The 24,151-nt window shown below is 43.2% G+C and overlaps 1 protein-coding gene across 1 annotated transcript in view; it reads right to left on the reverse strand.

Moving 5' to 3' along the window:
- The window catches only part of wwc3 (WWC family member 3), a 247,807-nt gene that overhangs the window by 120,911 nt on the left and 102,745 nt on the right, over nucleotides 1–24,151 (reverse strand). The window contains exon 2 of the mRNA XM_072260748.1: nucleotides 20,198–20,307. Coding sequence (XP_072116849.1) covers nucleotides 20,198–20,307 — 110 coding nt within the window. The remainder of the gene's footprint in view (nucleotides 1–20,197; nucleotides 20,308–24,151) is intronic.

The following is a 24,151-nucleotide window of genomic DNA, read 5'->3' on the forward strand; positions in this document are numbered from 1 at the left end:
TACCAGGAAAGTGGATGAAGGGAAGGCAGTGGATGTTGTCTACATGGACTTCAGTAAGGCCTTTGACAAGGTCCCGCATGGAATGTTAGTTAGGAAGATTCAGTCGCTAGGTATACATGGAGAGGTAGTAAATTGGATTAGGCATTGGCTCAATGGAAGAAGCCAGAGAGTGGTAGTGGAGGATTGCTTCTCTGAGTGGAGGCCTGTGACTAGTGGTGTGCCACAGGGATCAGTGTTGGGTCCATTGTTAGTTGTCATCTATATCAATGATCTGGATGATAATGTGGTAAATTGGATCAGCAAATTTGATGATGATACAAAGATTGGAGGTGTAGTGGACAGTGAAGAAGGTTTTCAAAGCTTGCAGAGAGATTTGAACCAGCTGGAAAAATAGGCTAAAAAGTGGCAGATGGAGTTTAATACAGACAAGTGTGAGGTATTGCACTTTGGAAGGACAAACCAAGGTAGAACATACAAGGTAAATGGCAGGGCACTGAGAAGCGCAGTAGAACAGAGGGATCTGGGAATACAGATACAAAATTCCCTAAAAGTGGCGTCACAGGTAGATAGGGTCGTAAAGAGAGATTTTGGTACATTGACCTTTATAAATCAAAGTATTGAGTATAAGAGTTGGAATGTCATGGAGAGGTTGTATAAGGCATTGGTGATGCCGAATTTGGAGTATTGTGTACAGCTTTGGTCACCAAATTACAGGAAGGATATTATTAAGGTTGAATGTGTGCAGAGAAGGCTTACAAGGATGTCGCCGGGACTTGAGAAACTGAGTTACAGAGAAAGGTTGAATACGTTAGGACTTTATTCCCTGGAGCGTAGAAGAATGAGGGGAGATTTGATAGAGGTATATAAAATTATGATGGGTATAGATAGAGTGAATGCAAGCAGGTTTTTTCCCGTGAGGCTAGGAGAGAAAAAAACCCAGAGGACATGGGTTAAAGGCGAAAGGTGAAAAGGTTAAAGGGAACATGGGGGGGGGTACTTCTTCACACAGAGAGTGGTGGGAGTATGGAATGAGCTGCCAGATGAAGTGGTAAATGCGGGCTCACTTTTAACTTTTAAGAAAAACTTGGACAGGTACATGGATGAGAGGTGTATGGAAGGATGTGGTCCAGGTGCAGGTCAGTGGGACTAGGCAGAAAAATTGGTTCGGCACAGCCAAGAAGGGCCAAAAGGCCTGTTTCTGTGCTGTAATGTTCTATAGTTCTAATGTTCAAACTTGTGACACTAGTTTTCCTTTATTCACTGGATACTGAAGAAGTGTTTCCCTTAAGAAAATTTGAACCAGTGTTGAAATAAAAATCATGATTAGCCACGTTGCACATACCTATCATGGTCCAAATTCTGGAATAATCCCTTCCTCTTCCAAGTGTTACCCCTCCCTTCATCTTGCTTCCTGAGGAGACTGAGGTCCTTTGGAAAATGCTGGCCTCTCCTTCACGTGTTCTACCAGTCTGTTGTCGCCAGTACAATTTTCATGCGGTGGTGTACTGGGGCAATGGTATCAACACAGGTGATACCAACAGGCTCAATAAACTGATTAGATAAGCTGCCTCTGTTATAGCAGTCAAACTGGACACACTGGAGGCTATAGTAGAACAAAGGATCCTATGGAAAATCCTGGCAGTTCTGGGCAATGCTTCTCACCCTCTGCATGCCACCTTGGCTGAACAGTGGAGCATTTTTAGTAATAGACTAAGACAACTGCAGTGCTCCAAAGAGTGCCATATGAGGTCATTCTTACCCTCGGCCATTAGGCTCTATAATGGGTCAACCTATGGCTGGGGAAGTGATAACCCTCTCCTGTTAGACTATTTGAGGTAACTTATTTTTTTTTTATTCTTTCTTACTCCTAATATTTGTATATCTGTGCACTTGTGATGCTTCTGTGACACTGAAATTTCCTTTGGGATCAATAAAGTATCTATCTATGCTCATTACAAATGTGGTGAGGTGGGGCTTCCAAGATATCAACTTGGTTGAAAGATTTCCCTGGATGGACTGCCTACATCAGGCTGCTGTTTATTGATTACAGCTCAGTTTTCAACACCATCCCCTCAGTACTAATCAACAAGCTTCAAAACCTGGACCTCTGTACCTCCCCCTGCACCCGAATTGTTGACTTCCTCACTGGGACACCACAGTCTGTGCAGATCAGAAATAACAACTCCTCACTAACAATCAACACCAAGCGCACATCAAGGATGTGAGCTTAGCCCATTGTTCTACTCGCTCCACACTCACGACTATGTGATTGGACACGTCAACCACCATCTATAAATTTACCAATGACACCACTATTGTTGGCAAAATCTCAGATGACGATGAAGGCAACACACAGGAGTGAGATAGATCGGCTGGTTGACTGGTGTCACAACAACCTTGCATTCTTTGCTCGGTAATGCCAAGGAACTGATTGCAGACTTTAGGGAGGGCAAGTTGCAAGAAGACACACCAGTCCTCATTGAGGGATCAGCAGTGGAAAAGATGAGCAGTTTCCATGTTTGGGGTCAACATCTCAGATAATCTATCCTGCGCCCAACACATTGACACAATTACAAGGAAGGCACAATGGTGGCTATAGAAGTTTGAGGAAATTTGGTATGTCACTGAAGACTCTAGCAAATTTCTACAGATGTAGCATGGAAGGCATCCTTATGGATTGCATCACCGTCTGGTATAGAGGGGTCACTGCAGAAAGTTTCAAACTCAGCCAGCTCCATCATGGACACTAATCTCCCCAACATTCAGGACACCTTCAACAAGCGATGCCTCAGAACGGTGGCATCCAACATCAAGGACCCAGGACATGCCCTCTTCTCATTGTTACTAGGGGTACAGGAGCCCGAAGACATACACTCAATGTTTCAGAAATTGCTTCTTCCCCCTCCACCATCAGACTTGTGAATGGATGATGAACTAACCCAAGAACACTACCTCACTATTTTTGCACTAATTATTTGCATATTTCTTACCATAATTCATGTATTCCATCCCTCAAGGAGCAATAATATTACTTCCTTCACTCGGCTATGAGAACTGAAAGCTCCTGCAGCTCTGGAATTTGGCTTTTGCTGACAGCACAACAGCTCATCTCAAGCAACAGATCAGGAAATTTCAACACACAGAAATGACATTTTATACTGAATAATTTCTACCTTTAAAAAAAAAGGTGGCAGTGACAGCAATGAAGTGAAACACCAACAGTCCCTTCACTATTACAATGAATAGGGAGAAATTTTCCCTAGAGTTCTTGCTAAAAACAGAAAATCTATTCATTTCCCTCTCTGCCACTTCATATATTGTATTGTACTGCTGCCACAAAACAACAAACTTCACGTTGTATGTCAGTGATATTAAACCTGATTCTGACATTTTTCTGAAGGAATCTGTGATAAGTTTGTCTAGGATATTTGGTTGATGTGCCATGCATTATTATCCTCCATTGAACACTGGAGGGATTGGGGGAAAAAAAACCTGCCTGTGGTTTCACATAAAAGAACCCAGCACCCCTTTCTCAACTCTGCTTGACTAACTTCACAAGCTGCAGCTGCATACCATTCACATTCTTTCTGGACCTCATGTTATGAGCCATAGTTTGTTCAAACTTGATTTGCTGATGCAGAAGATTACTTTTCATTTACACAGTAACAACTCACAAAAAAAATGCACTGGTGGGTAGCGAGTGTAGAGAATTTTATTCTTTTGTAGCAAGATCCCAATCACACACTGACTCTTTACTTCCTCCCACATTCCAAAAAAAATGTGGTTTAGTCTGGGTTAATTGGCTATTGTAAGTTGCTGCCAGGGTGTATTAGTGGTGGATCCTTGGGGCCGTTGAGGGGAATGGGGTGGAGAGAAAAGGAATAGGATCCTTGTAAATGGTGCTTGAAGGCCCTCACAAACACAGTGGTTCAAGTGGCCAGTTTCTACAATGTATGGCTGTCAAACGTATCACAGAAACAAAAATGTATGAAACATGCAAAGAACTTCATAAACAGTGATGAAATGGCAGAAAGCACAGTGGCCCAGCCTCATAGCTTCAAAGAGCTGGCATCAGCCCTGATCTCTGATGTTGTTTCTTTGGAGTTTGCACATTCTCCTCATGACCACATGAGGATCCCCTGCCTGCTCTGGTTTCCTCACACATCCCAAAGACTTGCTGGTCAGTAGTATAATTGACCACTGTAAATTGACCCTAGAGTTGGTGGGAAAACTGGGGGGTGGAAGGCAAAGAGTAAAGAAAAATACAAAGAGTATAAATCAGTGAGGAAATGGGATTGCTTTGAAGGGATAGGCCAATTGCCTCTTTGAGATTGCACTGTAAGGAAATAATAAAAGGGATGAAGAAACATTGGTAAACAACAGGAATTCTGCGGATGCTGGAAATTCAAGCAACACACATAAAAGTTGCTGGTGAACGCAGCAGGCCAAGCAGCATCTCTAGGAAGAGGTACAGTCGACGTTTCAGGCCGAGACCCTTCGTCAGGACTAATTGAAGGAAGAGTGAGTAAGGGATTTGAAAGTGGGAGGGGGAGGGGAGATCCAAAATGATAGGAGAAGACAGGAGGGGGAGGGATGGAGCCAAGAGCTGGACAGGTGATAGGCAAAAGGGGATACGAGAGGATCATGGGACAGGAGGTCCAGGAAGAAAGACAATGGGGGGGGGGGACCCAGAGGATGGGCAAGGGGTATATTCAGAGGGACAGAGGGAGAAAAAGGAGAGTGAGAGAAAGAATGTGTGCATAAAAATAAGTAACAGAAGGGGTATGAGGGGGAGGTGGGGCATTAGCGGAAGTTAGAGAAGTCGATGTTCATGCCATCAGGTTGGAGGCTACCCAGACGGAATATAAGGTGTTGTTCCTCCAACCTGAGTGTGGCTTCATCTTTACAGTAGAGGAGGCCGTGGATAGACATGTCAGAATGGGAATGGGATGTGGAATTGAAATGTGTGGCCACTGGGAGATCCTGCTTTCTCTGGCGGACAGAGTGTAGGTGTTCAGCAAAGCGGTCTCCCAGTCTGCGTCGGGTCTCGCCAATATATAGAAGGCCACATCGGGAGCACCGGACGCAGTATATCACCGCAGCCGACTCACAGGTGAAGTGTTGCCTCACCTGGAAGGACTGTTTGGGGCCCTGAATGGTGGTAAGGGAGGAAGTGTAAGGGCATGTGTAGCACTTGTTCCACTTACACGGATAAGTGCCAGGAGGGAGATCAGTGGGGAGGGATGGGGGGGACGAATGGACAAGGGAGTTGCGTAGGGAGCAATCCCTGCGGAATGCGGGGGGGGGGGGGGAAGATGTGCTTAGTGGTGGGATCCTGTTGGAGGTGGCGGAAGTTACTGAGAATAATATGTTGGACCCGGAGGCTGGTGGGGTGGTAGGTGAGGACCAGGGGAACCCTATTCCTAGTGGGGTGGCGGGAAGATGGAGTGAGAGCAGATGTACGTGAAATGGGGGAGATGCGTTTAAGAGCAGAGTTGATAGTGGAGGAAGGGAAGCCCCTTTCTTTAAAAAAGGAAGACATCTCCCTCGTCCTAGAATGAAAAGCCTCATCCTGAGAGCAGATGCGGTGGAGACGGAGGAATTGCAAGAAGGGGATGGCGTTTTTGCAAGAGACAGGGTGAGAAGAGGAATAATCCAGATAGCTGTGAGAGTCAGTAGGCTTATAGTAGACATCAGTGGATAAGCTGTCTCGAGACAGAGACAGAAAGATCTAGAAAGGGGAGGGAGGTGTCAGAAATGGACCAGGTAAACTTGAGGGCAGGGTGAAAGTTGGAGGCAAAGTTAATAAAGTCAACGAGCTCTGCATGCGTGCAGGAAGCAGCGCCAATGCAGTCGTCGATGTAGCGAAGGAAAAGTGGGGGACAGATACCAGAATAGGCATGGAACATAGATTGTTCCACAAAGCCAACAAAAAGGCAGGCATAGCTAGGACCCATACGGGTGCCCATAGCTACACCTTTAGTTTGGAGGAAGTGGGAGGAGCCAAAGGAGAAATTATTAAGAGTAAGGACTAATTCCGCTAGACGGAGCAGAGTAGTGGTAGAGGGGAACTGATTAGGTCTGGAATCCAAAAAGAAGCATAGAGCTTTGAGACCTTCCTGATGGGGGATGGAAGTATATAAGGACTGGACATCCATGGTGAAAATAAAGCGATGGGGGCCAGGGAACTTAAAATCATCGAAAAGTTTCAGAGCGTGAGAAGTGTCACGAACATAGGTCGGAAGGGATTGAACAAGGGGGGATAAAACCGTGTTGAGGTATGCAGAAACGAGTTCGGTGGGGCAGGAGCAAGCTGAGACAATAGGTCGGCCAGGACAGGCAGGTTTGTGGATCTTGGGTAGGAGGTAGAAACGGGAAGTGCGAGGTGTGGGAACTATAAGGTTGGTAGCAGTGGATGGGAGATCCCCTGAGCGGATAAAGTCGGTGATGGTGTGGGAGACAATGGCCTGGTGCTCCTTAGTGGGGTCACGATCGAGGGGTAAATAAGAGGAGGTATCCGCGAGTTGTCGCTGTGTCTCGGCAAGGTAGAAGTCAGTACGCCAGACTACAACAGCACTCCCCTTATCAGCGGGTTTAATAATAAGGTTAGGATTAGTGCAGAGGGAGTGGAGAGCAGAGCGTTCGGAAGGAGTGAGGTTGGAATGGGGACAAGGTGCGGTGAAGTCGAGACGGTTGATGTTCCGTCGGCAGTTAGCGATAAAGAGATCCAGAGCAGGCAGAAGACTAGAGCGGGGTGTCCATGAAGAAGAGGAGGGTTGAAGACGGGAGAAGGGGTCATCGGTGGGGGTGGAAGAGTCCTTGCCGAAGAAGTAGGCTCGGAGACGGAGAAAGAAAAGTTCCGCATCATGGCGAACACGGAACTCGCTGAGGTGTGGGCAAAGGGGGACAAACGTGAGGCCCTTACTGAGGACAGAGCGTTCTGCCTCCGACAGTTGAAGGTCGGAGGGGATGGTAAAGACCCGGCATGGATGATAGCTGGGATCAGAGAGGGGAGGGGGGAGGGGGAGGGGGGAGGCTGGGGGTGTCAATGGAGAGGGGAGGGTTGGGGTGAGAGGAAGATGGAGCCTCTGAGGGCCCAGGAGCTGACGGTGGGATCTGAGGGAGACGGGATTGCAGAGTATTGGTAGGGGAAGGGGAGACGGGAGTTACAATAGCAGCACATAAAGACCCGGCCTGGAGTTCAAGGCTGGAATCTTGAGAGCTGGGATCAGAGGCGGGAGGGGGGAGGCTGGGGGTGTCAGTGGAGAGGGGAGGGTTGGGGTGAGAGGAAGATGGAGCCTCTGAGGGCCCAGGAGCTGACGGTGGGATCTGAGGGAGACGGGATTGCAGAGTATTGGTAGGGGAAGGGGAGACGGGAGTTACAATAGCAGCACATAAAGACCCGGCCTGGAGTTCAAGGCTGGAATCTTGAGAGCTGGGATCAGAGGCGGGAGGGGGGAGGCTGGGGGTGTCAGTGGAGAGGGGAGGGTTGGGGTGAGAGGAAGATGGAGCCTCTGAGTACCCAGGAGTTGACGGTGGGATCTGAGGAAGACGGGGCTGCGGAGTGGTGGTGGGGGAAGGGGAGACGGGAGTCACAATAGCAGCACATAAAGACCCGGCCTGGAGCTTCAGGCTGGCATCGCAGTTGGTGGTTGAGCAATCGCTGTGAAGGTGTCCATGGTCGTTGCTGGAGTCCAGGTTTTGAATATGCCCTGAGGTGTTGGAGCCGGCGAGATCAATGGCAGGAGCCGCAATCTGAAGTTCATGCCTGCTAGCGTCGGGGCCGGCAGGCTCTGGAGTCCATAGATGTAGGATCTTGCGATCTTTGCCTAACATGACAAAGTCAAAAAAACGGCGATTGCAGGTGTGAATCCGACGGAGGATGAAATAACGGGTACGACCATTACAGACGGCGAAGAAAGTGTCCCGAAGGTGTGGAAGGGTCTGGGATAGGGACACCAAGTACCTCCTCATGGCGGAGAGAGTCGCCTTCAGAGCTTGACGGGAGAAGCGGCAAGGGGCAGAGTCAATAAAATGTGAGTACCTGGGATCCTCAGAAGGTCCAAATTGAGAGGCTTGGAAACGAATCCTAAAGCCAACTGGAGTAAGTTGGCGATGGAAGCACGTTCCAAGAAAGGATATATGGCTGTGATAGCGAGTCTGAGTCAAAGTGTGGTCGAAAAGTTGAAGAGCCGAAGAAACTACAGATGGGGAGCAGTGAGAGATGGTTTCACTGAACTCCCGTCGAAGAGAGGATCTAAACTTCTTCAGTGTAGGCATCACCGGAAGAGGCTTCGCAGTAGTGAATTTAAATGCAAACAACAGGAATTCTGCAGATGCTGGAAATTCAAGCCTTTTTCTCCCTCTGTCCCTCTGAATATACCCCTTGCCCTTCCTCTGGGTCCCCTCCTCCCTTGTCTTTCTTCCCGGACCTCCTGTCCCATGATCCTCTCATATCCCTTTTGCCTATCACCTGTCCAGCTCTTGGCTCCATCCTTCCCCCTCCTGTCTTCTCCTATCATTTTGGATCTCCCCCTCCCTCTCCAACTTTCAAATCCCTTACTCACTCTTCCTTCAGTTCATCCTGACTATAAGAAACATTGGTATATTGTTTTAAAGATCCCTGGGCTTGAGCAGAAATAAAAGATTCCCACAATAGACAATTTAACACTGAAATGGTTCAATATTCTGCAATGATTTGGTTATCCAGTCCTCTTTACTGCTTTTAATATAACTTTCTTAGTCTGCTCTCTCAGAATATGGGTATAACTCTTCATTTCTTGAAACCCCTACTCTCCAGTTTCAATCTCATGCACAACTTCTTCAGAGCTAATCCACAACTTCTCTCTACAGTTGACTTTGTATCTTTGATGGGAACACACAAAATGCTGGAGGAACTCAGCAGGTCAGGCAGCATCTATAGAAAAGTTTTGCAAATTTTCTTGTGTTTGTATCCTTGATGGTGTCCATCAAGGCACCCTTTACTGCCTTCTAGCAAGCTGAACCACTCCAACTCTCTCGCTATTTCACCCTTCAGGGGATAAAACCTGCTTTCAGTCCATCTCACCCCAAATGTGATTCTGACTCCCTGGACTCTGCCAGCAAGTGTTCCTTCATTTGCGAGCACATCTTTGCCATCCATGAGCTTAATGAGCATGACCAAACAGACAACATGGTCTTGTATGGTCATCTGCACACCTTTGTTTCCAAATGCTGCCTTCCTGCCTGGCCACAGCTCTCCTCTGTTGTTGCCACCAAGCAATTTGCAACTCCAAGTCACAGGTGAGTCTGTCCTCCATTCTTCTGACACTTCCTGCTCTGAACATAACATCCTATTCACTTGTCATATACTAACACCCAGACAAGTACCCTTAAATTTTATCATTGATCTATTTTCAGTGTATCATCATCAAGAGACTTCAGGGATTGCAAGGATCATCTTCAGTGCTTTCAATCTCCATCTTGCCCTCTGTCCTCAATTCGTTGTTATCCTGATCACTTCACAACCCATATCAGTGTTAAATCCTGAACTTTTTCATCTCTTGGTCTCACTACTACCAGTAACGAGCTTGAATGAATTTTTTTGAGGATGTGATTAAACACATTGATGAAGGTAGAGTAGTTCATGGATTTCAGCAAGGCATTTAATAAGGTACCCCATGCAAGGCTTACTGAGAAAGTAAGGAGGCATGGGATCCAAAAGCACCTTGTTTTGTAGATCCAGAATTGGCTTGCCCACAGCAGGCAAAGAGCGGTTGTAGATGGGTCATATTCTGCATGGAGATTGGTGACCAGTGGCGTGCCTCAGGAATCTGTTCTGGGACCCCTTCTCTTCGTGATTTTTATAAATGACCTGGATGAAGAAGTGGTGGGACAGGTTAGTAAAATTTGCTGATGACACAAAGGTTGGGGGTGTTGTGGATAGTGTGGAGGGCTGTCAGAGGTTACAGCAGGATATCAATAGGATGCAAAATTGGGCTGAGAAGTGGCAAATGAAGTTCAACCCAGATAAGTGTGAGGTGGTTCATTTTTGTAGGTCAAACATGATGGCAGAATATAGTATTAATGGTAAGATTCTTGGTTGTGTGGAGGATCAGAGGGGTCTTTGGGTCCGTGTCCAAAGGACACTCAAAGCTGTTGCACAGGTTGACTGTGTGGTTAAGAAGGCATATGGTGCATTGGACATCAATTGTGGGTTTGAGTTCAAGAGCCAAGAGATAATGGTATAGCTATATAGGACCCAGGTCAGACACCACTTGGAGTACTGTGCTCAGTTCTGGTCACCTCAGTACAGGAAAAAGTCATGGAAACTATAGAAAGGGTGCAGAGGAGATTTACAATTATGTTGCCTGAATTGGGGAGCATGCCTTATGAGAATAGGTTGAGTGAACTCGGCCTTTTCTCTTTGGAGCGACGGAGGATGAGAGGTGACCTGATAGAGGTGTATAAGATGATCAGAGGCTTTTTCCCAGGGCTGAAATGGCTGACATGAGAAGACACAGTTTTAAGGTGCTTGGAAGTAGGTACAGAGGGGATGTCAGGGGTAAGTTTTTTTTCCCACACAGAAAGTGGAGAGTGCGTGGAATGGGCTGCCGATTGCTGTGGTGGAGACGGATACAATAGGATCTTTTAAGGGGCTCCTGGATAGGTACATGGAGATTAGAAAAATAGAGGGCTATAGGTAACCCGAGGTAATTTCTAAAGTAAGAACATGTTCGGCACAGCATTACGGGCAAAGGGCCTGTATTGTGCTGTAGGTTTTCTATGTTTGTTTCTAGTATCTCATCCCTGATTTGTTGACTCTCCATCAAAGTCATTTTCCATCCCAAATCCCTTCTATATCTGACACTGGAAATAGCTACCTCTCAACTTGTTCATTTGGAAGGAAAAGTTTACACCACAGAGGAGACTCCTTACACTTACTAAAGGTCCTTATGCAAAGTCCTCACAGCAGCCCAATTAATTCCATCTTGCGAGAACATCCAATATATACTCTTATCATATCCAAGTACTTTCTTCTGACCAAAGGACAGCATTCCAACCAGATCCTTCATTCCTTAGATTAGCACGTCCAACAGTAGAAAATACAGGTGCCTCTGGACAAAAATAAAGTGTTTCCCATAAAGGAGCAACAATAACACAATGGAAATAATTGACTAGTTAATTCCGATTAACATTTTATTTCTGTGCAATATCTAATGGATCAACTCAGTTTTACAAAAGAAAGGTTGCTCTGGAGGTTTGACACCACACAGGCATCTTCTCAATCTCCATTAATGGTCCTTAACAGCACATCCTCCTTTTCCTTTCTTCCTTCTGTGATTATCCAGCTTCCCTTTTAGATTTTTATTATTTTTCTCACCCATCCCTTGTATTAGCACCTTCTACATTCTGACATCTCTCTGGGTAAAGAACTTCCTGTATAAAATTTCTATTGGTAGTTCAACTCTAGCTAGTCTCCCCTCACATGGACTGTCTTACTCAAGGTTCCTCATGAGGTTTCTCAGAAAATAACAAGGGCCAATTATCTGGCACACATATACTGATCAGCGTTTTAAAACCATCGACAAAAAATTGATTGTTATATTAGGTTAGTTCAGTCACTGAAGTTATTTTGGCCATAACTTGGAAAGAAAGATAAACTCTATTGAGTGGTGGTTACTGTCTTGACACAGTGAAGAAGGCAACAGGGCTCGCGGACAAGAACCAACTCTGATCGTCAGCTTGGCAGTCAGAGTCTTCAACCTTACAGACTTACTGGGTTGTACTAGTCTCGATGTGTGCGTGTCTACATTTCACAACATCAGCCAAAGGTCATGTCCTCTAAAACCTGAGTCAGCTTAGCTTTGAAGTGATAAGCTAGTATAAGTAGTCCGCTTATTACCTTCACTTACAGGGGAATGCAGAAAAATGTTTTAACAGCAATAATGATAACTAATGAATCAATCATTGATGTATGAGTGAAAGTCCTTCACCCACTTCAGTGACAGATTATCACTTTGTGTAAGGCAATGAAAATTTTTTGTGGGAGCAAGGGATAGTTCCAGTAACTGAGTATTGGAGTAAAGATATTTCGCTGAAAGTTGCTGGACAGATTTTAAAAAATAATTTCAAAAGGGATGAACGAAATGTTGGGCTTTATTTAAAGAGGCCTAGGTTAGCTTCAGCAGTATACAGTTCTGATTAGACTCTACCTGCATATTTTCAGGAGAAGGCATATTGGAAGAGAAGTTAAAATACACCAAATAGGAGGTTGAATTATGAGGTCGGGTTGTATAAACAGATTTTTATTTGCTTCAAGTTGATGAATTCTGAATGATCTCTTCTAGAAATTGAATGGGGGATAGAGGCATACTGTCTGCTGGTGACGGATTCAGACATAGTGTTAGAGTGTTCATGGCCATTGCTCACCAATAAAGTAGTGGGATCATAACAGAATGGTGAAACTAATCAGCAAGTTAGACAGCATCGAGGAAAAAGAAAAGTTAATGGCTCCAATATATGACCTTTCCTTAAACGTGCACAAGTTGGAAATGAAACGAGATTTAGGTTACAGAACAAACAGGTGAGAAAGAGATCACTGATAGGGTGGCCCTGGATGATGCAAGAGATGGTGGCACCAGCAGAGAGAGAAAGGTATGTTTGGAAGAGAAAAGAAAGAAAGGAAGAAATAAAGAAAATGAATGCAGGATGTGAGAGTTAAGACTGGATTGGCTATTTATCTGAAATGGCTGAAATCAGTAAAGGAGCCCGAGAGCTATAATGTGCCAAATTACAAGATGAGATAGTGTTCACCAAAACAGCGTGAGTAAGCCAAGGGCAAAGGAATCAGCCAAGAGTCAGGTTGAGAATCAAAGTGGCATCAACTGCAATTTCGGGGTCACCCATGTGGGTGAAAGGAGGTGCAATGCAAGCAGCAGTGTAGAGGGAAGGATGTTGTGAGCTGCACACACAGTACAATAGGATTAGTATGAATAAACCGCTGTTTCACCTAGAAAAAGCATTTGGGTCCTTGGTCATTCAATGTGACCACAACTGATCTAACGTCAGCCTCCTGTTCCTGTTCACTCACTGTAACCTATCAATTCCGTGCATTATTAGTATCCATTAGTGACTGACATCAAAATGGAAGACAGTTCCAAAGATATTCTGAGAGAGGTTTTGTCTCATCTTTGTGTCAACTAGGCAACACCTTATTTTTCTGTAACAAGTTTCTACAGTAAGTTTTGATCTGGCAACTCCTGAAATATCTTCTTGATATCTAACCACTGGTTCCACTTTCTCCAAAAGAACTCCAATAAGATGGTTAAATGCGACTTCTCTTTCATAATCCATGGTACTTGGCACAAACACCTTGAATCTCTCCTAGTGACCTAAAATAGAATCTTTAAAAACTGCTTCTAATACTTTCCCCTTTATAGATGTCAAACCGGCTGCACTATAGTTTCCTCCTTTCTGCCTTCCTCACTTCTTAAATTAAGAAACTGCAGAAATTCAAATTTTAGTTTTTAATCTAAGGGAATCTTCCCTAAATCTAAGGAATTTAGGAAAATTAAAATGAATGCCTCGTTTCACCAGCCAGTTCTGTAAGGATCCTTGGGTGAAGTCCATCAGGACTTGGAGGCTTTCAGCTCACAGTTGTAACAAAAGAAAAGGGAGGAAGTAATCTTAGTCTTAGTGGAAACCTGGACTTGCTCCCCAAAAAGCTACAGAGACTAAGGCATCAACTGAAGTTTTTGAAGCAGAGATCAACTGATTTTTGTTGCAATGGATAGCAAGGCTTGTATTTTGAGTTGAATATAAATTAGCTCTAACCTAACAGAGGAACAAGCTTTAGTACGCTGAGTCTTGAGTCCTATTCCTGTCTCCTTTAACACCAGACTGTTGCTTTTGGTCTGGTTTTACCCTTCAGCTTCTTTTCTGAATTTACCATCGAGTACTTTACATGAATGTGGAGAATAAAAGTGAGATTTTTGTAGGGTTAGTGTAATCAGTACTTGATGGCTGGCAGGACTCAGTGGACCCTGAAAAGCCTGTTTCTTTGCTGTATGACTATGATATTGAAGCCTTATAAATATTTTTGGATCTTTAATGAATGCATAAAGTTAAAAACAAAAGGAATGTAGATTACATGCATAGTAAATGAAGTTGTGTTCATGCTCTGACAAGAAATGAAACTGTCTATATTACTTATGACAGCCGACCAATGGTGTGGTGGCATCCACACTGGACTTTGAGACGGGTGGCTCTGGGTTTAAATCCGGCCGCCTCCTTGCTCACTTTCCATCCGTGTTGAGTTGAACATCGAGCTAGCAACTCGGCCTCATAAAGAAAGACAAAAATGCTAAAGAAACGACAAGGTTACCGCCTGATGCACCACAAGGCGCAGAAAAGGAAAAACAACAATTTATTACTGATGAGGCAGCGGAACTTATCAACTGCTGAATATCTTTAGCAAATGTTTGCATGACAAGATATCGAGCCGGATGACTGGGAATGTACAAATGAAGTGAAGGAGGAAATATTGAATGGGTGATTACGTAAATATGCAGCAAAACAAAGTTGTAACATCTATCTGATGTACGTGCAAACTTTCAAAAACAAAACTTTCATGTAAGGGCACATTGACTTCCTCTGAAAACTATGTGTGGGCTCACGAGGTCATGAAGCAGCAAGGTACAAGACTGTGGCTTCCAGCAGCTTCCTGCTTTCTGGACCTGCCATTGCAAATCAGTTCTGGAATCCAGTGCCAAATTGTGTACCCAGCTGTTCACCGATAGCATTAGTGCTGTGACTTTTATATGAACACCAGTTCAGGATGTTATCACATTCTTGATTACCTGAACTGCTCATCCTCTTCCCCATCCACCCTTACCCCTAGGCAATGATGTTTATGATGGCATTCAACATGCCTTTTACAGTGATGTTTTTTTACAAATGCAGGCTGATTGGCCCAATAATACAGCTGTTTGCAAAATAAAGGCATATTTTCAAAAGGTGGATTTAAAAATCCTACTAAACAATGAGACCCAGCAAGGGCTGGAAAAACATCCAGCTGTAATCAGTTGCAGGATAAATAAGGTTTGGTTTCAGCAAGATCAGGAAATATGTTTTCAATCACATCTTATCACATTATCTACACGGCAAGGGTGATTGTACAAGGCTAAGTAAGAGTAATTCTAATGCTAAGAAGCCTACAGACCTGAGCAAGATCATCAGAGAAAGCTATAAAGGGATCTATTTGATGCACTCTCTCAGGTCCAACTTAAAGCATTCATTTGCCCAGAAGCTGCTACCAAGTAAGCAATGCCCTCGCATCATTTTGACACAGAGGTGAATACAGTCACAACCACAATGCAACCTTGTTCCTTCTCGTGTGTAAGGATACAAATGTTTTTTGTGGGTATTTGGTTATTTATAACCTTGATGTTTGGCCCCTGCCCTGAAATCATGTGGGCAGCTGTCAGATAAAATAGTTTCCACATTTTAAGCCACCTGGTTAAGTGAAGGTTGTTCTCCAAAGGTGGTGACCACCTTCATGTATGGGATCAGCTGAAAACTGTTGGTGGAGAAAGGGTGGCAGAGTGTCATTAGCCCACCCCAAAAGCTGGTGGGGTGGCACTTTTTGTATTGTGCCTGCTATAGGAAAGGTGTCATTCAACTGGAACGGGTGCAGAAAAGATTTACAAGGTTGTTGCCAAGTCCAAGGGGATAGAATTCTTGGAAGAACTTGGACAGGTTAAGACTTTTCTTTTCCCTCCTGGAGTCTAGGAGACATAAGAGATGATCTTATAGAGTTGTGTAAAATCATGAGGGGCATAGATAGGGTAAATGCACACAGTCTCTTTCGAATGATTTTCCAACCCTTGGAGAGCACAAGTTTGAAGTGTAAGCAGAAAGATTTAATAGGAACTTGAGGATAACTCTCCTTTATGCACGAATGGTGGTACATACATGGAAGGAGCCTCCAGAGGAAGTGGTTGAGACAGGTACATTGACAACTTTTAAAATTCAGTTGGACAGGTACATGGATAGGAAAGGTTTAGAAGGTTATGGGCCAAATACTGACAAATGGGATTAGCTTGGATGGGCATCTTGGGCCAAGTTGGGTGAAGGGCCTGCTTCCATGAGATCAGAAGATATAGGAGCACAATTAGGTCAGTGAGCCAAATCGCACTTCCATGACATACAACTATGACCAATAAACCCCAGGATCTCTATGGGCTGAGGAAGGGACAGGTTCACTGAATTGTTAACTCACAGGTAGATGTACAATTATTGCAAATACACTCAACCACATAGACAGGATACCCTGATACTGTCACTCCTCCTCCACTTGAGAACCCCTTTGTAATTGAACATGGACTAGGAGGGCAGGTGCTTAAAAAAATGCTTTTATTAAAGATCCTTCTGTTATCCTCAAGATGACAATGACCTCATCTGATGCACAACACCCTGGAGTCAAGCCCAACAGCGCAACACAAAAGAAAGCCAGTCAGTGGCTTGCAGGAAACCTTTTCTAATCCCATTTGCACAGCCTGCCATTACTTAATAACTTGATTCCAAGTCATTCAGTTGATTTTGGATCTTGTCCTGATAGACAAAACAGACTTGATGCACTGGTCTAGGCATCATACAGGCACAATGTTGAGGTGTAAAAAAATTGAACAGTTGGTTGACATTTTAAGCTCGGTTTACTTTGTGGAGGAAATATTTCACAGTAAAATCTTCTGAATTTGAAAGAGAAATAAATTAACATAAACATTAAATTCATCATATTATTTAAAAAATGTACCAAGTAAATAAATCATTTTAGCTATACTAAAACAAATTTTTGGAGATGTTACAACACTAGGCAAAAATAATTCAAGTGACAATTTACAAAAAGGATAAACAAAGGAGCCTCTTTAATTGCAGCCTGCTTAAACCACTTAAAAAGGAGCAATATATTCAGAGAGTCAAAACTGAACAGAGCAAAAACCTGATTTTTTTTTTCAAAAAAAAATACATCCACTGATGTTCTAACACAGCTCTGGTGGGCGGGGGTTAGATTTGAGTAAACGATTCAACCCACATGCAGCTGACTAATAAGGAAGCTGATCATAAAACCATTAACAGTAGGAACAGCAGTAGGCCATTCAGCCCTTAGATCCTGCTTTGCTGGAAACTCATGCAACTCACCATCCTTCTTGGCTCAATACAAGGAGGAAAATAAAACATGAGCACTCAGTGGGCATATTGCAGTCATGACCATTAAATCATTGTTGATCTGCACCTAACTCTACTTACCCACTTCATATCCACAATTCCCAACAAAAAATCTATCTTAATTTTGAAATATTTATGGGGACAAAGAGGATATGGAAGTTCTGGAAAAGGCATAGAGGAGGTTTACCAGGATGCTTTATAGTTTGTTGAACATGTTATGGGAGGTTGGACACACACACACACATATATATATATATATATATATATATATAGACACATACGTATACACACATTTTTTATTTCCATCTTTTACAGTTTCAAAATAACAAAAAAGGAAAAGGGCCTGAAGCAAAAGTTTAGACACCCTGCATGGTCAGTACTTAGTAACACCCCCTTTGGCAAATATCACAGTTTGTAAACGCTTTCTGTAGCCAGCTAAGGGTCTTTCAATTCCTGTTTGGGGGATTTTCGCCTATTCTTCCTTGCAAAAGGCTTCTAGTTCTGTGAGATTCTTGGGCCGTCTTGCATGCACTGCTCTTTTGAGGTCTATCCATAGATTTCCCATGATGTTTAGGTCGGGGGACTGTGAGGGCCATGGCAAAACCTTCAGCTTGTGCCTCTTGAGGTAGTGCATTGTGGATTTTGAGGTGTGTTTAGGATCATTATCCTGTTGTAGAAGCCATCTTCTTTTCATCTTTAGCTTTTTTACAGACGGCGTGATGCTTGCTTCCTGAATTTGCTGGTATTTAATTGAATTCATTCTTCCCTCTACCAGTGAAATGTTCCCCGTGCCACTGGCTGCAACACAAGCCCAAAGTGTGATCGATCCACCTCCGCGCTTAACAGTTAGAGAGGGGTTCTTTTCATGAAATTGTCACCCCTTTTTTCTCCAAACATACTTTTGCTCATTGCAGCCAAAAAGTTCTATTTTAACTTCATCAGTCCACAGGACTTGTTTCCAAAACGCATCAAGCTTGTTTAGATGTTCCTTTGCAAATATCTGATGCTGAATTTTGTGGTGAGGACGCAGGAAAGGTTTTCTTCTGATGACTCTTCCATGAAGGTCATATTTGTGCAGGTGTCGCTGCACAGTAGAACAGAGCACCACCACTCCAGAGTCTGCTAAATCTCCCTGAAGCTCTTTTGCAGTCAAACGGGGGTTTTGATTTGCCTTTCTAGCAATCCTACGAACAGTTCCCTCGGAAAGTTTTCTTGGTCTTCCAGACCTCAACTTGACCTCCACCGTTCCTGTTAACTGCCATTTCTTAATGACATTACGAACTGAGGAAACGGCTACCTGAAAACGCTTTGCTATCTTCTCATAGCCTTCTGCTGCTTTGTGGGCATCATTTATTTTAATTTTCAGAGTGCTAGACAGCTGCTTAGAGGAGCCCATGGCTGCTGATTGTTGGGACAAGGTATGAGGAGTCAGGGTATTTATAAAGCTTTGAAATTTGCATCACCTGGCCTTTCCTAACGATGACTGTGAACAAGCCAAAGCCCTAACAAGCTAATTAAGGTCTGAGACCTTGGTAAAAGTTATCTCAGAGCTCAAATCTCTTGGGGTGCCCAAATCTTTGCATGGTGCTCCTTTCCTTTTTTTCCCCCCCACTCTAAAATTGTACAAAACAAAAATAAACACTAATCTTGCTTGAAGTGTTGAAAAGAATGTTTCATCTTTAATTTTATGACTTCTGGAGATCAGTTCATCTTCTACTCACTTAACTATTCATAGTAACAGAAATTTTGACCAGGGGTGCCCAAACTTTTGCATGCCACTGTATATATACACACACACACACACACATATATATACACAGACACAGATATACACATACAGGCACACAGAATATACATTTCTTATCGTAATTTACAGTATTTTTATTAGGTATTGTATTGCTGCCACAAAGCAAGACATACGAGGGGTGATTGATAAGTTTGTGGCCTAACGTGGAAGGGGTCAATTTTAGAAAGCCCAGCACATTTATTTTTCAACATAGTCTCCTCCCACATTTACACACTTAGTCCAGCAGTCGTGGAGCATACAGATCTTGGACCTCCAGAAGGTGTCCACAGCAGGGATGTTTGATAACTTTGTGGCCTAAGGTAGAAGGAGATGAGTTATACAGCTCTCATTACATGCACATGCAGTTCAACTCTTTGAGTGATTATGCAGAAAATTTGAAGTTAATAACTCATCACTTAATAATGCATCAGGGGTGATTGATAAATTTGTGGCCTAAGGTAAAGGAGATGAGTTATTAACTTCAAACTTTCTGCAGAATCACTCAAAGAGTTGAACTGCATGAGCATGTAACAAGAGCTATATAACTCATCTCTTTCTACCCTAGGCCACCAACTTATCAATCATACATGCTGTGGACACTTTCTGGAGGTCCAGAATCTGTATGCTCCACGACGCTGGACTAAGTGTGTAAATGAAGGAGGGGACTATGTTGAAAAATAAGTGAGCTAGGTTTTCTAAAATTGACTCTTTCTACTTTAGGCCACGAACTTATCAATCACCCCTCATATGGCGGTGATATTAAACAAGATATTGATTCTAATACTGTTTTACATAGAATTATAGCCTGCGCCAGCCTGTATGTGGAACTGTGTATCCTGATTTGACTATGATCTAGCTCTGGATTAAGACCCCCATCCTGAAAGCTCTGGATGTAACTAACAGAGGAAAAGGTTTCTCCGCTTCCAGCCTACTGAATTCCTTTAATTTTGACAGAGGTCTGTCACCATCCTCAACCTGTAAATGGACACTGTCCATCAGTTTGTATGTGTGTGATGGGATTATATATCCAAAGTCAATGACAATCCTAAGATACAAGAGACAAGCATTCACAGCTAGAGGGTAAACACTTTAGGAGGAGTAAAGCTGAGGGGATACTGACTGAACATTATGGCCCTCACATTGCCGTTATAATGCAGTGCAGAAACACCGTGCTCCACTTGTAGAATGCACACTTATACTCACGGTTGATGTGGTCGATATAGTAGATACCAGCCTGTGGATCGTAAACCACTTCCCAGCCCAGTGGCAGTTCGTCACCAACACAGTCAGCAAACGTCAATGGCTTGGTCAGTCTAAAAAAAAGCAAGAAAGGAGTGCACAGTAAACATCTGCAGTCTTGTCAACCCAGCTTCCAAATAAATACAACAGAAGCAACTGATTAAAAATATAACTTTGCCTTACAGGAGCAGAAATAACCATTCCACCCCCACCAAGGGTTGTCTGCATTCAGATAGATCATTTCTGATCCATACTTTAATTCAACCAACCTTTAATAACTATTGATCAAAGGTAAGATAGTTTCTATCTTAGGCAATTTCTCCTCAAACTCCTGAACCTATTTTAGGTTAAGGTTCAGATTTTCAGCATTCTTTATATGAGAGCTAGCCTGCCAAAATGGTGCTCATTCTAAATATAACATCAGGGCCTGACCTAGTAGAGGCCCTAGTTTCCCTTTGCAAAGATTAATGTGCAGACGGTTGTGAGACTTGACAAAACAAAGGTCAATATTAAGAACTACCCAAGCTCTACGCTGTGACATTCTGCAGATCCACAGAATCTGCTCCTCTTCTGCAATACTAAGTAACCATCCAAACCAAGTCCATAAGCCCATTGAATGGACAGTGCGTAATCATTTCCTTGCTCTACTATACAGAAGACGTCAGCACCCAACATACTTTTGCATCATCTCAGGAATGCAACAAATCTTGACCCTTTCTTTTAATTAAGCCCCCTCCTCCCCAAAGACAGCAGCTATTTGGCCCTGTAATTGTAAGGTTTTGTCACAGTTAACGCTATGAGGCAAAACTGCAGATAAATCATTCCAGGACTGGTGAGACATCTTCATATAACTGCCCACAACCATAAACATTAGTTCCATGGAGTAGATATCCTCATCATCTACTCTCATGAATGATTGTGCTTCTCACTATGATCTCTTGCCAAATCAGCTCTCAAGGAGTAGATCAGAGTTGCACTATCCTTGAGCAGTATATCTGCCTCATCATGGCAGTGTTAGCTTTCTAAAACAAATACTCTACTGTACATTATATTCTTTTGCTATGTCTGTTATGTTTTGTAACTTCAAAATATGAAACTAATTCAAAGAAAACACAGGAGTCTGAAGAATACGGGTGTAGTTTCTAGTTTACTTTAAGCAAGGCAAGCTTGTATCACATGGTAGTGTGATGACATGCAATTAATGTATTGTATATAAAACAGTAAAAAATTATTTTAAAGAATGCTTAATCAACAACCTATTTACAAGATTACTCAAATATTACTGAAATATTAAATACACATCACCCCTCCCTGCTTAGCTATAAACTCCAACTCAATATAGAATGTATCTCAACTTGTATACACAGTATACTATATAATACAACTACTATATTAATATCCACAGCACAGAAAATTTTAAATTGCCCCATTCAGGTTTAAGGATTTAATCACTGTGGAGGATTCCTTACTCTTGTGGGAGAACATCTTTCCTGACAAGGGAGGTCACTCTTCTTGGCAGGCGAGACTTATGGCTGTGAAACAATCTAAAGTTCTGGGACCTCCTCCATGGAGGTTGGAGGAATTGATTCTGAGACTGCAGGAAGTGGTTCTGACAGCTCTGGACATCTTTCTTCTCTTTTTCTCTTTGGATCTACTTCAACCACTTTCTTCTTTCTCAATCTCCTTCTCTCTTTCACATTCTTTCTCTCCATCTTTTCCCTCCTTTCTCTTCTTCCAGTTTGTGCATCTTGATCTTGGGAAGATACATTTAGTTCACTGGAGTATTCTCTCACTAAACCTTCTGATGCTCCCTTTACGATCTCATCTCTCCCCTTGGTTTCCTCATCGAAAGCGTCATCCAATGGATCCTGTTTCCATATCTCCATTGACGCCTTTCTTTTTGGCCTTCCATTCATCCACCTGGGCTTTTACAAGCAGCTTTTTGTCTCCCACTTGAAGTTCTTGCAATATCCGTAATGCACGCAGAGCAGATTCTGGTTCTTCATAGTCACAAAAGCCAAATGCTTGTAACTTTCCTGAACATTCTTGAACTCCCTTCCAGCTTAAAACAAAACCACATTTCACAAGTTACAGTTAGATTAACAGATCAGAAGTTTTCTCAGATATGTTGTCTACAAAACCTGCTGTAGTCGGACCACTACTTTCGTCACTTTCACGCTTCCTCTGAGCAGCATGGTCCTTCCCTGGTCCAATATGCTTTCCAATCCGAGGCACAGAGGTTGGCACCAACACCTGTTTGCCCACTGTTGGGCAACAGTTCATGGTGTTCAACATGGAGATAGGTGTGGCATCATCCAGTACCTTTCTTAATTCACTGAGTTTTTTTTTTATTGCAGGGGATGTGACATGCAAATTGAGGATGGATCTCCAATCGAGCTGCAGTTGTCTCAGCCAATCACAGCCCCACAATGCTGGTCCTTCTGTTTTTAACCACATACAAGCTCAATGTGGCTTGTTGGTTGCTGTATTTCACAATTATGATTGTCATTCCCACAGAGTCAACTTTTCTCTAGTACATGTTCTTAGATAAATATATGCAAGCTTCAGTTTGGTATCTCTGAAATGCTGTACAAGCTCATTTCATGGAATCACTGAAACAGCTAAACCAGTATCTAATTCTATTTTAATTAATTTGCCAGTCACTTCTGGTGCAAGCCATATTGCTTGTCTATTGTTAGTTTTCACATTGTAAATCTCAAGGCTATCCAATCCTGTGTCACTCTCATCAGTATCAGATTTTCATCAACAGCATGCAGATTAGGGCTCCTTTGAAACTGTAACTTGACTTAACAGCTTTTTCTCTTCGCTGAGCAATCCATTGATTTTTGTCTGTCCTACATGCTCTTTGTACATGTCCTACTTTGTTGCATTTTCCTACTCCCTGTATACCCATGACTGTGTCACCACCCACAGCTCTAATCTGTTAATTAAATTTGCCGACGACACTACATTGTTTGGCCTAATCTCAAACTATAATGAGGTAGCCTACAGGGAAGAAGTCATCACCCTGACACAGTGGTGTCAAGAAAACAACCTCTCCCTCAAGGTTGTAAAAACAAAGGAGCTGATTGTGGATTACAGGAGGAATGGAGATGGGCTAACCCCTATTGACATCAATGGATCTGGGGCTGAGAGGGTAAACAGCTTTAAATTCCTCAGCATAAACATCACTGAGGATCTTATGTGTTCTGTACACACCAGCTGTTTGGTGAAAAAGGCACAACAGTGCCTCTTTCACCTCAGACGGTTGAGGAAGTTTGCTATGGGCCCCCAAATCCCAAGAACTTTCTACAGGGGCACAATTGAGAGCATCCTGACTGGCTGCATCACTGCCTGGTATGGGAACTGTACTTCCCTTAATCGCAGGACTGCAGAGAGTGGTGTGGACATCCCAGTACATCTGTAGTTGTGAACTTCCCATGAGTCAGGACATTTACAAACACAGGTGTGCAAAAAGGGCCCGAAGGATTATTGGGGACCCGAGTCATCCCAACCAGCTGCTACCATCTAGGAAACGGTACCACAGCATGAAAGCCAGGACTAACAGGCTCAGGGACAGCTTCTTCCACTAGGCCATCTGACTGATTAATTCATGCTGATTTGAGTGTACTCTGTATTATTACATTGACTGTTTTATTTATTATAAATTATTAAGATTGCACATTTAGACGGAGATGTAACACAAAGATTTTTACTCTTCATGTACCTGAAGGATGTAAGAAATAAAGTCAATTCATTCAATTCATCGATTCAATAAATCTGATTTGTTTGGTAAATGTGAGCCCTTGCCACAGAGGTAACACAATTTGTTCAGCCAAGCCACTTATTGTTTAGATGCTGCAATTCTGTTCACACTCATTTTCATTCCCGACTTCAACTCAATTGATTCTCTGTCTG

This window comes from Mobula birostris, chromosome 6, assembly GCF_030028105.1.
Source record: "Mobula birostris isolate sMobBir1 chromosome 6, sMobBir1.hap1, whole genome shotgun sequence".
Lineage (NCBI taxonomy): Eukaryota > Metazoa > Chordata > Chondrichthyes > Myliobatiformes > Myliobatidae > Mobula > Mobula birostris.